The 15183-nt window shown below is 43.6% G+C and overlaps 1 protein-coding gene across 17 annotated transcripts in view; it reads left to right on the top strand.

Moving 5' to 3' along the window:
- Positions 1-15183, top strand: part of LOC144272508 (sodium channel protein type 2 subunit alpha-like) — a 90979-nt gene that overhangs the window by 12499 nt on the left and 63297 nt on the right. For 12 of the 17 annotated variants that reach the window (XM_077830640.1, XM_077830644.1, XM_077830637.1 and 9 more), the window contains exons 8-10: positions 879-1020; positions 2737-2943; positions 10349-10648. In XM_077830640.1, the coding sequence (XP_077686766.1) occupies positions 879-1020; positions 2737-2943; positions 10349-10648 (649 nt within the window). Of the gene's footprint in view, positions 1-878; positions 1021-2736; positions 2953-5803; positions 5817-10348; positions 10649-15183 lie in introns of all 17 variants that reach the window. The other 5 variants (XM_077830638.1, XM_077830633.1, XM_077830634.1 and 2 more) reach the window with 3 other exon arrangements.

Below are 15183 nucleotides of genomic sequence, written 5' to 3'. Positions count from 1 at the left end.
ATTTCAAGCTGCTGCGCCAATGAATTCTTCATAGGGTTACCAATCCTCCAGGATTGTCCTGGAGTCTCCAGGAATTAAAGATTTAATCTTTAATTAAAGGTAATGTCACGTGATGAAACCTCCAGGAATTCATCCAAACAAAGTTGATAACCCTAATTCTTCATACAAAATGGAACAGCTCCAACAAGAGAGATTTAGCACACCCTGCCTTAGACTAACCTATAGCACAGTGGCTAAGGCACTCTCCCTGTGATGTGGGAGACTGTAGTTCAAATTACTTTTCCATATCAGGCAGGTCGGGGAATTCAGCATGGGTCTCTCACAACCCACATGAGTGCCACTGGCCTAAATGTCTGTGTCCAGCCCCATGTTTCATTCAACCAGAAACAGAATTTTTTTCAATTTACAGTTTTTAGATTTGGTTTGACCCAAACCAGTTTTTTTCCAGATCTGCCAGTGAACCAAAACATCAGTTATTCACCCAGCTTTATTTACAACCTCCATTTTAGCAAGTATTTTTTGTCTGGGAATTACTGGTTTGGATTGGAGATTATTGTTGAAAAATGTGACTGTTGAAATTCTGAACTAAATAGTTTGACAGGTTTTCATTAAGGAAAACAAGCAAGTGCTACTTAGTAACAAAATACAAACTAAAGGGGCATTTTTCATTTATTTTTATCTTAGCTGGGTTTTTGGGAGCCTTCTGGAATTGTCTTAAAACACAAAATTTTAATTAACAAAAGTTTCCTAAAGAACAACTGTCCAAAAATAATAGATGATATGGCAAATGAAAATAATGCATTTTGTTCTGAAACATAACACAGAGTCAGAGTGGACTGAAAGTTAACTATAACACCTCATATTCTGTCTTCACACAGTCAATGTCCAGAAGGATATATATGTGTGAAAGCTGGTAGAAACCCCAATTATGGCTACACGAGCTTTGACACATTCAGTTGGGCATTCTTGTCACTCTTTCGGCTGATGACTCAGGACTTCTGGGAAAATCTTTATCAGTTGGTAAGAACCTTGTGTGAATCAAATGCTAAGTGTTATTTATATGGTAAAATTGTATGAATAGACATATTCAGTTGTGACTAGGGCTGTCGATTAATTTCGGTTAACTCACGCGATTAACTTAAAAAAAATTAATCGTGATTAATTTTTTAAATTGTGATCAATTGCACTGTTAAACAATAGAATACCAATTGAAACATATTAAATATTTTGGATGTTTTTCTACATTTTCAAATATATTGATTTCTATTACAACACAGAATACAAAGTGCGCAGTGCTCGCTTTATATTATTATTTTGATTACAAATATATGCACTGTAAAAATGATAAACAAAAGAAATAGTATTTTTTCAATTCAACTCCTACAAGTACTGAAGTGCAATCTCTTTATTGTGAAAGTGTAACTTACAAATACAGATTTTTTTTGTTACGTAACTGCACTCAAAAACAAACCAGTGTAAAACTTTAGAGACAACAAGTCCACTCAGTCCTACTTCTTGTTCAGCCAATCGCTAAGACAAACAAGTTTGTTTACATTTACGGGAGATACTGCTGCCTGCTTCTTATTTATAATGTCACCTGAAAGTGAGAACAGGTGTTTGCATGGCACTTTTGTAGCCAGTGTTGCAAGGTATTTGCGTGCTAGATATGCTAAATATTCATATGCCCCTTCATGCTTCGGCCACCATTCCAGAGGACATGCTTCCATGCTGATGATGCTCGTTAAAAAAATCATGCGTTAATTAAATTTGTGACTGAACTCCTTGGGGGAGAATTGTATGTCTCCTGTTCTGTTTTACCTGCATTCTGCCATATATTTCATGTTATAGGAGTCTCAGATGATGACCTGGCACATGTTCATTTTAAGAACACTTTCACAGCAGATCTGACAAAATGCAAAGAAGGTACCAATGTGAGATTTCTAAAGATAGTTACAGCACTTGACCCAAGGTTTAAGAATCTGAAGTGCCGTCCAAAATCTAAGAGGGATGAAGTGTGGAGCATGCTTTCAGAAGTCTAAAAAAACAACACTCCAATGTGGAAACTACAGAACCTGAAACACCAAAAAAGAAAATCAACCTTCTGCTGGTGGCATCTTACTCAGATGATGAAAATGAACATGCGTCGGTCTGTACTGCTTTGGATCGTTATCGAGGAGAACCTGTGATCAGCATGGACATGTGTCCTCTGAAATGGTGGTTGAAGCATGAAGGGACATATGAATCTTTAGCGCATCTGGCATGTAAATATCTTGTGACGCTGGCTACAACACTGCCATACGAATGCCTGTTCTCACTTTCAGGTGACATTGTAAACAAGAAGTGGGCAGAGTTATCTCCTGATAAACAGATTGCACTCCATTTCTATTAGGTGAACTGAAAAATACTATTTCATTGGGTTTTTTTCAGTGCAAATATTTGTAATAAAAAAATATATAAAGTGAGCACTGTACACTCTGTATTCTGTGTTGTAATTGAAATCAGTATGTTTGAAAATGTAGAAAACATCCAAAAAATGTTAAATCAATGGTATTCTATTATTGTTTAGCAGCATGATTAATTGCGCAATTAATTGCAATTAATTTTTTTTAATTGCTTGACAGCCCTAGTCGTGACAAACCCTTTAAACTATTACTTATCAGAGCATGAACTGCATCACTAACATACTATCAGACTAGCAGTGACACTGCACATTTATACGGAATTGTTTTCCCCCAGACGCTACGAGCTGCTGGCAAAACATACATGATATTTTTTGTTCTGGTGATTTTTTTGGGCTCTTTCTATCTGGTGAATTTGATCCTGGCTGTTGTTGCTATGGCCTATGAAGAACAGAATCAAGCAACCCTGGAAGAAGCAGAGCAGAAAGAGGCAGAATTTCAGCAGATGCTTGAACAGCTAAAAAAACAACAAGAAGAAGCTCAGGTATTTTCTGTGTAAAAAATGTACTTTGTCTGTTTCTGCACGTCCTTATTCTTATGCCTAAAATTATAAATTACTCACATAAATTAGTACATGGAATAATATATAATATACTGAACAGTTAACTGAAAAACAAGAAGCCTTGTTTATCACCTAAAGTAACTAGTTTATTAAGTGAATCAACAATTTATAATCTCACCAACAAAATGACAAGAAACCAAATTCATGGCGCAGTAAACCACTGTTACTAAGTTCACCGTAAAATTCTACTGGTAAAAGATTGGTGATTACAACGTTACAGAAAGTTGGCTATAATGGAGAATTACCATGCATGATATTGATGACATCCTGGGGTTACAGATCTCATAACAGTTGTGAAAAAGTCAGGTGGCATTAAAATAAGTTGCTTCTGGTTTATAGTCTGTGAGAGGATGTTCAGAGCTGCTCTATTTAATAATCCCTCCCAAACATTCAGAACAAAAAAAGACTGAAGGAAAGGTATTAGTACTAGGATATTCTCATAGGCCTCGTTCCAGCACAGTATTTAAGCACATACCTAGTTGTAACCACACTTAAGTCTATTAGGGCCTTAGAAAAGGATATAAATGCTTTAAGTAACAAAGGGGTGATGGATGGAATTACTTCTTGGATAATCTTTTATAACAAATAATGTTACAAGAAAATGTAATTTTTAATATACACCTGTTGTATGAGGGTTTATTATCCAAAGACAAATTGTCTGACAATGTGTTATACTTGAGAACCCAACATCTAATTTCTCGGCTTGCATTTCCACTGCCTTGCACCTAGTCTAGTAATTTATGTCAGTACAAACTGGGTGTAAAATGCTAGCAAATCAGAATCCTCTAGTCATTTACACATGTATTATTTTACACATACTTTGACCAGGTATAAATGACTCCATAAGGTGCAAGGCAACAGATAATCAGGCCCCCTATCTTTACCTTGAAAAGAAAGATTTCTTCACTATCTGCAATAGCATATATAGCCATTAAACACTGTCATTTCAAATCAATCAGAAAGGAGCAGAATTGTGGAGAATAAAAACATATATTAGCAATGGTACATCCTTTTTTCAAATTTGGTATTGATATCTATTGTCATTGATATGGAATTTTTCAAAAAATTAGCCATTATGTGTATTAACATTTAATATAAACTTTATTTTCTCTAGTACTTTTCATACATTATATTAAAAAATGCAGTTACAAAATTAAAAACAAAGCTCTATAGGCAAGTAGGGGGATAAGATAAGGTTTCAGGCAATATCTGAAAGCAGATGGAGATTAATTAAATTGAAGGCTATCTGGAGGCTATTCCAGAGAGCTGCCACTGTACTTGTGCATTTGCATGAAGCAACAGAGACTGATGCTAGAATAGCAAGAAGAGTGGGGAACAGAGAGAAACAAAAGCTGGATAAAGTCTATGCAAAATTATTGTTTAAATGAATGGGGAGTCAGTGGAGTAATCTGAGAATAGGGGTGATGTGCAATGCTTCTTTGTGTGTGTGAGAAAGTGAGAAGGATTCACCCATTACAGGGCAGGTCACTGGGTCCAGTCGAGTTGTGATCAATGCAGGGCTGGAGGTGGAAAAGGGTAGAAAGGCACATTTTCACTCCTTCCGTGATTAGTTCATCCCCCCAAAAAAGCTAGAGAGGTGTAGCGAACAAAAAAAACCCAATCCCCACAACCCATCTCAGTACTACTGTCATGGAGACTGGGCGGGCAGCTGTAACAGCTACATCCAGTGGTGTCTCTAGGACCGGTCTGACTATTAACTGACCTTCTCTAAGGATGGTCTGAATCTGTTCTTTTTGTGTTTCCGGTAATGTTTCAGAAACATCCTGGGTTTCCCAAGATTAACAAAATTGTTTTGGCCATGACAGTTTGGTAATTTATGACTCTAAACAGTAATGTTGTCGATGAATATGCCATCTTGCAAAGCCTGATCATATGGAGTTGATTGGCATTATGTTGCTTGCTTCATGTATTAACCACATCCACTATGACTGGATTGGATTGGAGTTGGGTTGTGGATGTTGAAAACAAAGTCTGCCTCTTTGGGTAGAGATGTAGGGTTGTTTTTGTTTACACTCTGTTGCTGTTGGTGCAATGGAGGCTGGCTCTGCCAGATGATTTTGGTAGGATCTAGAATCAGCTCATTAATGGGGAGGACAGTTCTAGATGAGAAGGTAGTGTGCAGAATTTCCACCAACTTGTGATGTGTATCCGCCACCTCCTGTAAGGGCATCTGCCACCCTCTTGGTAAGATCCAGAAAGTTCTTAAGTCTTCACCTAGTGCTGAGGGGTGGGGCAGCACAGTCTCATCTGGGAGAGATGAGGAGAAGTGTGCTGAAGAGATAGCTTCCTCTTCAGGTGTGGTTCCCCCTCCCCCTTCCCCCTTCTTTCCTGTTCTGAAAAGGTTTCTCCTGTCCTGGCTCAGGTGCTCTCCTGCCCTGGCTCAGGTGCCAGGCTGTAGCAAACCATCTGGTGGACTCTCCTTGAGAGACACCGGAGACGGTCGCGCCATGTGTGTGTATATACCCGAAGAGTTACAATATGGCCTTGGGAGGGAGAGGCAGGAAGGCAGGCACAAGCAGTTGGCGTGATGGAATTGGGGATGACTCTTGTAGTGTGGTGGTGGGCCACCTTGAAAGGCCAGGGAATGATCTCCTCCTGCCCAGTGTCAGATTCATCAGTGGGTAAGGGTGCCTGGGGTATTGGCAGTATACAACCCAGTGCTAAGAGCGATTCTGGGTGCCGGGATGTGCTCAATACCGGGGTCCTGGTACCAAGTAATGGGGATTGTGGTTCTTCCCCAATCATCAGGTCTCCAGGGTAGCAGAGCTCATGCAGTACCATGGGTTCATTTGGTACCACAAAGGAGGGTCCGTGGTACATTGTCAGTACCGATAGTTGGGCAGAGCACTCCCTAAATGAGAGTTTTGCCCAGTACAAAAAGTTTGTTGGTGCCACTTTTTTAGAGACTGTATGGTAATTGTCTCTCCCTGGGTACTGAGGCCACAGGTCTCCAGAGTATCAGAGCACCTGTGTTACCAGGGGCTCATCCGGAACGCCAGAGGAGTGTCTGTAGTCGGTATCAATGGTTGGGAAGGTGCAGAACGCTTCCTAGATGGGACTTTTGTTGCATCTGGTACCAAAGGGTTTCTCTATGTCACTCTTTTAGAGATGATACAGTAACTGTCCCCTCTCCTTAGGGGGTGGTACCCTTGCCTCAGAGCATGATGGTGGAAGCCTCTGGTGTCTCAGTGCCCAAGCAGAGCGACAGCAGGGCTTCTCTGTGTCGCTCTTTTAGAGATGGTACGGTAACTGTGCTCTGTCCCTGCAGTAGTTACCCTGGGTAGAGCTCAGAGCAGCACAGAGCTTACAGAAGCCCCTTGTCCTGCAGAGAACAGAGCTCAGAGCAGGGCAGAGCTCACAGCAGGAAGCCCCTTCTCAAGTTTCAGCTTCCAGAGCTTCCCAGGGACCCAGAGCAGCAGCTGCGCTAACAGCAAGAGGTTCCTCTGCTGGTATTGGCTGCACTGGGATCACCCCTCTGGCTGGCCAGTTCCCTGGGATCGGTACCAAGATGGCCACACTGCGGATCACCCCTCTGGCTGGCCAGTTCCCCGGGATCGGTGCCGAGATGGCCACACTGGGGATCACCCCTCTGGCTGGCCAGTTCCCCGGGATCGGTGCCGAGATGGCCACACTGGGGATCACCCCTCTGGCTGGCCAGTTCCCCGGGATCGGTGCCGAGATGGCCACATTGGGGATCACCCCTCTGGCTGGCCAGTTGCTCGGGGGTCGGTGCCGAGATGGCCGCACTGGGGAACATCCCTCTGGCTGGCCAGTTCCCCGGGATCGGTGCCGAGATGGCCACACTGGGGATCACCCCTCTGGCTGGCCAGTTCCCCGGGATCGGTGCCGAGATGGCCACACTGGGGATCACCCCTCTGGCTGGCCAGTTCCCTGGGATCGGTGCCGAGATGGCCACACTGGGGATCACCCCTCTGGCTGGCCAGTTGCTCGGGGGTCGGTGCCGAGATGGTCGCACTGGGGAACTTCCCTCTGGCAGGCCAGTTGCTCGGGGGTCGGTGCCGAGATGGCCGCACTGGGGAACTTCCCTCTGGCTGGCCAGTTGCTCGGGGGTCGGTGCCGAGATGGCCGCACTGGGGAACATCCCTCTGGCTGGCCAGTTGCTTGGGGGTCGGTGCCGAGATGGCCGCACTGGGGAACACCCCTCTGGCTGGCCAGTTGCTCGGGGGTCGGTGCCGAGATGGCCGCACTGGGGATCACCCCTCTGGCTGGCCAGTTGCTCGGGGGTCGGTGCCGAGATGGCCGCACTGGGGAACAGCCCTCTGGCTGGCCAGTTGCTCGGGGGTCGGTGCCGAGATGGCCGCACTGGGGAACACCCCTCTGGCTGGCCAGTTGCTCGGGGGTCGGTGCCGAGATGGCCGCACTGGGGATCACCCCTCTGGCTGGCCAGTTGCTCGGGGGTCGGTGCCGAGATGGCCGCACTGGGGAACACCCCTCTGGCTGGCCAGTTGCTCGGGGGTCGGTGCCGAGATGGCCGCACTGGGGAACACCCCTCTGGTTGGCCAGTTGCTCGGGGGTCGGTGCCGAGATGGCCGCACTGGGGAACATCCCTCTGGCTGGCCAGTTGCTTGGGGGTCGGTGCCGAGATGGCCGCACTGGGGAACATCCCTCTGGCTGGACAGTTGCTTGTGGGTTGGTGCCGAGATGGCCAAACTGGGGAACACCCCTCTGGCTGGCCAGTTGCTCGGGGGTCGGTGCCGAGATGGCCGCACTGGGGATCACCCCTCTGGTTGGCCAGTTGTTCGGAGGTCGGTGCCGATATGGCCGCTCTGGGGATCATCTCTCTGGCTGGCCAGTTGTTCAGGGGTTGGTGCCGAGATGGCCGAACTGGGGAACACCCCTCTACCTGGCCAGTTGCTCGGGGGTCAATGCCGAGATGGCCGCACTGGGGAACATCCCTCTGGCTGGCCAGTTCCCCGGGGGTCGGTGCCGAGATGGCCGCACTGGGGATCATCCCTCTGGCTGGCCAGTTGCTTGGGGGTCGGTGCCGAGATGGCCGCACTGGGGAACACCCCTCTGGCTGGCCAGTTGCTCGGGGGTCGGTGCTGAGATGGCCGCACTGGGGAACACCTCTCTGGCTGGCCAGTTGCTCAGAGGAGCCTTCCCAGGGAGAATCTGCTGTTGGCTTCTTCTTTTTTTTTTTTTTTTCTCTCTCTTTTTCTCTCTCTCTCTTCTCCTCTTCCCCACTTGACCCCTTTTGAAGTGAAGGCTCTGGTGATGATCCGGGGTCAACACCCACCAGAGTCCCCTGCAGACTGAAGTGTTTTCTCTATAGGGAGGAATTTTTTACTTCAGCTCCCAGCTCCTGTGAGGCTGCAGTTTTAGGCGTGGCAGGTAAAACACTTCTGTGAGGGTCTCCCAGGCACAGTGAGTGTCTGGCTATTAGAGGAACTGACTTCTGGCAAGAGAGGCACCGCTTGGAGCAGAGAGAGCCAGGCAAGCCCCTGGGCAGGGGCTTGTCATCCTCTAGCAGGGAGGAATATGCAGAAGAACATGGTCTTTACTTTTTTTTTTTTTAACTGAAAAAGAAAATAATTATGAGTCTACTAGATGCCCGGGGAGGGCAGGGTGGGGGTGGGGGAGGGAAATGCCCCCAGACAGGGAAGGAAAGTGAAGTTCTTTTCCTTTTTCTCTTTTCTTTTTAAACCAAAGGAATAAAATAAAATAAAACACTAGCCTGAGTGCTTTTAGGGAGAACAAAGGTAACAAAACAAACACTACTTATGCTAATGACACAGATCAGGAAGGGACAACTGCTCCTTCCTTCAGAGTGGTAGAGAAGGAAGTGAGGGGGGTTCGCCCAGGAGGGAGGCAGAGCACATGTGCAAGCTCAATGGGACACTACTACCAAAAATCTCCGATTAGAGGTGCAGGGGCACACAGACGCCTAAAGTGGAGCACCCACAGGAACACTACTCAAAGAAGAATGTGTTTCCTAAGCCCACATAGAAAGAACAACAATTAATCCTCACTATGAATAGCCAGAAAGAACCAGCTGAGCTCTTTTAGAGCGGGATGTAGAACTTTTGTCCCAGACACACAGGAAGAAAGACAAGATGCAACAGACATGGTTTATTTAGGCCACAACTTTATTAAATTACTCATTGGGAACACTCCAGGAACAACTCATATAGCCTGGATCATCATTCCTTTCCACCTGTTTGAGCATTGTCATCAGCTCCCCCAGCCTCACGGCATCTGATCCAAGCCTATGGCTAGGACTCCAATGCCCTCCTCTTGTGTGAGGGTAAATGGGCTGGAAAAGTGGATTTTCTCCTTGCTACACAACACATTAGGAGCCACAACCCCATTCCCCAGCTTCTCTGAGGATGCCTTCCCCTAAGTCTGCCCCTAAATTCCAGTGTATCAGAGAACCAGCTCCCCTATCAAATGAGTACTGACACTGAACACATGCCACAAGGAGATGCCAGCAAACAGCTTGGCTGCCTCCCCCAACCTGAAGCCAGGTTCTAAGATAGCTTAACAATTCCCCCTCTAACATCAACCAAAAATATAGCCATTCCCCTGTCAGAGAGGTACATCACATCTACCCTGAATAACTCTGGTACCAAATATGATGTTATTTTGGTGGGTAATTACTGATCTCTCTTTTCACACACAAAATTAGCCATTTCTGGAGTCACACATCTTCTGACCTTGTCAACCTGTGGAGGCCTGGCAGCTTCCCCAACATATCCTCCACTGCAGCATTTCAGAACAGTTTACAGTCACCCCCAGGAAAAGGTCCTGGATCTGCCCTAAATGTCTCTTTGCACCAATGGTTAAGTCAATCAATCCCTCTACCTATTTTAATGGATCAAGTCACACGGTATGAGTTACATATCTCCATACAGAAAGAACAACCAGTAGTTCTCACTGTGAACAGGCAGAGGGGACCAGCTGAGTTGTTCTGTAGTAGAATGTATTGCCTTTCTCATGAGAGAGGGAGAAGCACATAGATCTGAAGTGCATGGAGGATGCAATGCTCATGATTTCTTGTACTACTTTGATTTTAAGCTGATGTATTGTACCTTTGTCTTTGGGGAGCTGTGCTGTTATGGTACGACTTAAACTAGTTCTTTTGTTGTCTTGTGCTCTATATAATAGGGAACTAAATATTTCTCTAAACAAAATTGTCTTGAATTTATTTTTTTTGAGAATGTTTGCCGGATTGAAATGTTGCTTGCAAATTGCAACTGATTACACTGATAATAATAAAAATCAGTACAAGTCTATAAAATTATTAGCTAGCTACATTCTAAAAATACCACACCTTGTAAACCAACAGGCAACAGCAGCAGTAGCAGCAGCGTCAGTTGCGTCAAGAGATTTGAGTGGAGTAGGGGGACTAGGGGAGCTCTTGCAAAGTTCCTCAGAAGCATCGAAGTTGAGCTCAAAGAGTGCTAAAGAAAGGAGAAACAGAAGGAAGAAAAGAAGACAGAAGGAACTGTCTGAAGCAGAGGACAAAGGAGATGTTGAAAAGTTCCCCAAATCTGAATCAGAGGACAGTATCAGAAGGAAAAGTTTCCGATTCTCGATGGAAGCGAGTCGACTGACATATGAAAAGAGGTTCACTTCCCCCCACCAGGTACAGTGCTCTTACTAAATAATCTATGTTCTTCTACAACCATGATCTGTTGATCATTGAAATTCCAGCAATGTTACAGGTAGAAGACTATGACTATATGAAGAGAGAAGAAAAGGAAAATGTGGGGAAAAGAGCTTCCGTGTAAACTTAGTTTTTGTAATTATTATAGTCAGCAGTGTTTCAAACAGTTAGCTGGATGTTTCTGTTAAATTATCTAACATGGGCTTACTTACCCAAAACTTTGCTAAAACACTTTTAAAAATGTATTTCTATAAAATATCTGGCATACACAGAGTATTTGATGGTGTGGAGTGGTAAAAATGTTTTGATTGGAACTCATTAGGAAAACTTACATAAGTTACTCATTGGTTGTCCACTCCTAAATCATCTCAAGCCCCAAACAATAAAACCTTTGTAGGAGACAACATCCCCATGTATTCTCTGCATTCTAGGAATACCAGACCACCCTTAGCTTTTGTTGTTTGTATTACTGAACTTATTTTTAAATGACGGCAAATGAGAAAAATATTCCTGTTTCCAAAATAATGAGAATGGGACAGGGGAACATTTAAGTCTATACCAATAAGTAATTTAGACATACTGTTCATTTTAAATTAATCCATTCTATATGAGAGCATCATTATGTTCCACCACCGAAAGGGCTTGTCTTCATGGTAAGTTAGTGGATGGCAAGCCAGGATGTGAATCTGTAGTTTGCTACCTTGACATCCACTAACTCACACTGTGGAGCCTGCTACAGCACACTAAATGTTCAATAACAAAATGTTAAAATGCTCTGATGTTTGAAACAGTAGGATGTCAAAGTGCACTACAGACTTAGTGCATGGTAGCAGGATCCACACAGTGAATTACTGTGTGTCAAACTAGTGTGCTGTAGATTTATACCTTGGCTTGCTGCACACTAACTTCCCTATGCAGAGAAGTCCTAAGTCACGGTATCCCTTCTATCACACTGGGATAACTGCTTATATAACTCAATTCAAATTCCCAGATACTGTATGCATTTAAGTGCCCATTTAATGTCTAAAGATAAAAATTCTTGGGTAGCTATAATTTGATTTGATATAATAATAGTAATAAGTACTTTGAACTTATGTATTTTGGGTCGGATCCAAAGCCCATTACAGTCAATGAGTGTGTTACCATTCATTGCAATGGGCTTTGGATTAGGCCCATATAATGCCTTTCATCTAAGGAGCTCAAAGGGCTTTATAGTCATGAATTAAGCTTGACAGTATCCGTCTGAGTTTGATACGTATTATCATCCCTGTGTCACAGATGGGGATACTAAGTGATTTGCTTAAGTCACACAGAAGGGTCAGTGACAGAGCCAGCAGAACCATGAACTTCTGAAACCTAGTCCTGAGCTCTAACTACTAAATCACACGCCCTCCTGTGGTTAACCCCATGCTCTGCAACTCTCTTGTATGCTTACAGGACAGAGATCGTATGGGGAAGACAGTAACTTGATGTGGATTTAATATCTAACAGTAAAATATCATTGTCATGGATTAGTCCATCATATTTTCTTAACCTCTCTGACAGTCTTCCTGCCTTTTACTACCAAGTCCCACATCAGCAAGAGCTAATGAAACTACTATAGAACCTTAGCAAGCTTAAAAATCTCAAGGCTCTTTAAATACTTTCCATAACACTGAACTAAATGTTAATTCATCATGTAAAATGAAAAATTAAAACCCATCAAGTAGAAACAAACATTATACATTTTAGGTTTCAGATTAAATAAGGGAAAGGTACAGTAAAAAAGGGAAATAGCTTATCTTAACAGGCCATGACTTACACAAGCAGGGATAAAGTAGCTAGAAGAATAACCACCTAAAGTAAAACTTTTCACCACTGAACTTATCAATGGAGCTAGTGCTCTAAAGAGTATCAAATCACCAATTTAACTAGATAACTTGGTCACTGTTTGTGAAGCAATATCAGTACTTTCGGGGCAAATCTTGCCCCTCTACAAATCCAGGGAATGGCCAAAATGCAATGGAAATGCCATCTGTCCGTTGTGCAATGAAGGGAGATAGATGGGAAGAGTATATACATTATAGTGTGAGTAGCAATGATTAACATGGTGAACAGGCTGAAAGATCAGAGAAAACATGGCAAATGGGTCTGTGTGCTGCTCTGATCCACTGGCTCAAGACTCCATGTGTGTGCATATGAGTTGGGAGCAGCAGTCTTCATCCACAGATCTCCTCTCATACCCTATTCACCATGCATCTACTCCAGCTCCCTGGAGGGGTCTCCATTCATTTCAGTGGGAGCTGAAGCGGCTCCTGTATCCCATGTGTCCCCCTGCATGCACAGCAACTGCTACAGATTTGGAGTGAGGGATCTATTTCTTCTGAATATGTATTTTGAGCATATGTGTCTGAGAAGCACACAGCTCTTTCAATCTGACTGTGCACTTTTCCCTCTGGAGTTACTCCCTTAGGGCCCAACCTAGGGCTCAAAATCAATGGGAGTCCAGCGTATGGAGGGATTGTAGAGTTAGGCCTTAGAAATTATTACAAAAATTGATTATCTCAGATTTTGAGTTGTATAACCTAAATTAAAGATGAATGTACTGCAGTCTTTGTTACACTATTTATCAAACAAATTACAGTGCCACCAAGTAAATAACTGTAACAATTAATTTTGGTGGATATGTAACTATACAGAGTACTAATGTGTAACTGCAGAATATAAATGATGTATAATTAAGTTATGAAAAATACAAAATTAAATATAATTACTTGCCAAGAAAGATCAAAATTAGTCAAAGAGGGCACCTCTGATTAGTGTAACTTCCAAAAAAGGGACACAGACACACACACAAACACACACACACACACACAATAGTCACAAAAGTTTGGCATACCTTAAAAACATATGGAAATGAAAACCTTTTTTAGTGATGCAATGCAGGAAAGAAGTTATAAATACAATTACACACAAAAACTATGTTATAAGAGCATTTGCAATGTGAAGCTCTCAAAAGTTAGTAAATGCTAGAAATACACCAACTTTAATTCAGCTTTGTGTGTATGCATAATGATACAATTACATGATCACATACTGTTTTTTCCACAGGACCCCTGCGTCATTCAGTGCACAGGTTGGATCTTGTTTGGGCATGATTCAGGGTTATGTAGCGAAGGAGACTGTTGTCTGTAGGATACGTGCTTCAGATGTTGCGGGAGGTGAAAGGTGTGTAGTGAATGAGGCAGGAGAATGCAAGATGTTCTCCTGGTGTAGGCAGTTGAATGCTGCCCTGGAGAATTGGATTCTATCCCTCCCTCTGCTACAGAGTTGCTATGTGATAAAGGATGCATTATGTTACTTAAAACAAACTTTTCATGGGTTGTCACTAATTGCACATTCCTAATTTTCTGGGTGTCTGACTTGAGACCTTCAGGTCTCATTTGCAGAAATGCTGAGCACTCACAGCTGCAAATGAAGTGAATGGGAGCTATGTGTTGAACATATAAAGCACTATATATAATAAGTACTCTGAAAATCAGGTCCTAGAGGTCTCAAATTGGACCCCAAAATTAGTGGCCAAATTTGACCTCAATCTCTCTGTGTTTCAATTCCCCATCTGTAAAATAGGGATAATTTCAATCCCTCACCTCACAGGAGTTTTGTGAAATAAATTCATAACCATTTGTGTAGTACTTGGATATATTACAGTGATGAATGCCACAGAAAAGCCCATGAGGAAATTAATAATTCTGTCTTCACAGTAGGGTTTGAATAGCGTGCAGTAAATAAGTATGGAGCCACACTCTGAACAAGGAAAAAACAAAATAGCTGCTCACTTAAGTGAGCACCATCCATTCTATTCACTGAATGATGATAAAGTCCTGCGAAAAAAATAGAATATGACTGTGTAAGTAACAATTGTATCTTAGTGCACACACTCCAGGGGGCTGAATTAAGGTTATACAGACAACTTTAATTCTGGCATTTCCTACCTTTTGAGTGCTTGACTTTGCAACCTTAATGTTGTTATTTTAATGTAGTTTGTGTGTCATTTACTTGCTTTTTAAAAAAGCAAACAGAAAAAACAGAAATTCCATCTTTGGCACCATATTGATACCCCATGGGTCACTCAGCAGGGGCTTCTCATATCAGTCCTAGTCTCACCCTTATAGACTACCTATGCCAGTTCCAGACTCCTTGCCCAGATAGTTGCAGTCTCCCCACCTGGCTCCTCAGACCATCTCAGTCATCTCCCTCACCCCTGGGCTCCCAGTTCCCCCGCCTTCAACATTCCCTCCCCAGCACTGAATCCCAATCATCTTACCCAGCCAGTCACACTCTCCTGCTCACCACAACTTCCATTTGCATTTACCCTCTTCTCACCTTCCCCATCCCATCTCCATCAACCTCTGTTCCTAGTTTCCACCCCAGGCTCCTTGTCCCAGTCTACTTCTCCCAAGTTCTCCGCAGGTCTGGCTCTTGTCTCCATCACATTTGAATCTGTCAGCTTCCTCCTCCTGAACACAGCAGGG

The sequence above is a fragment of the Eretmochelys imbricata genome, chromosome 11 (assembly GCF_965152235.1).
Source record: "Eretmochelys imbricata isolate rEreImb1 chromosome 11, rEreImb1.hap1, whole genome shotgun sequence".
NCBI lineage: Eukaryota > Metazoa > Chordata > Testudines > Cheloniidae > Eretmochelys > Eretmochelys imbricata.
The sequence above is the reverse complement of the archived record's forward strand: the minus strand, read 5'-3'. Positions and strand labels throughout refer to the sequence as shown.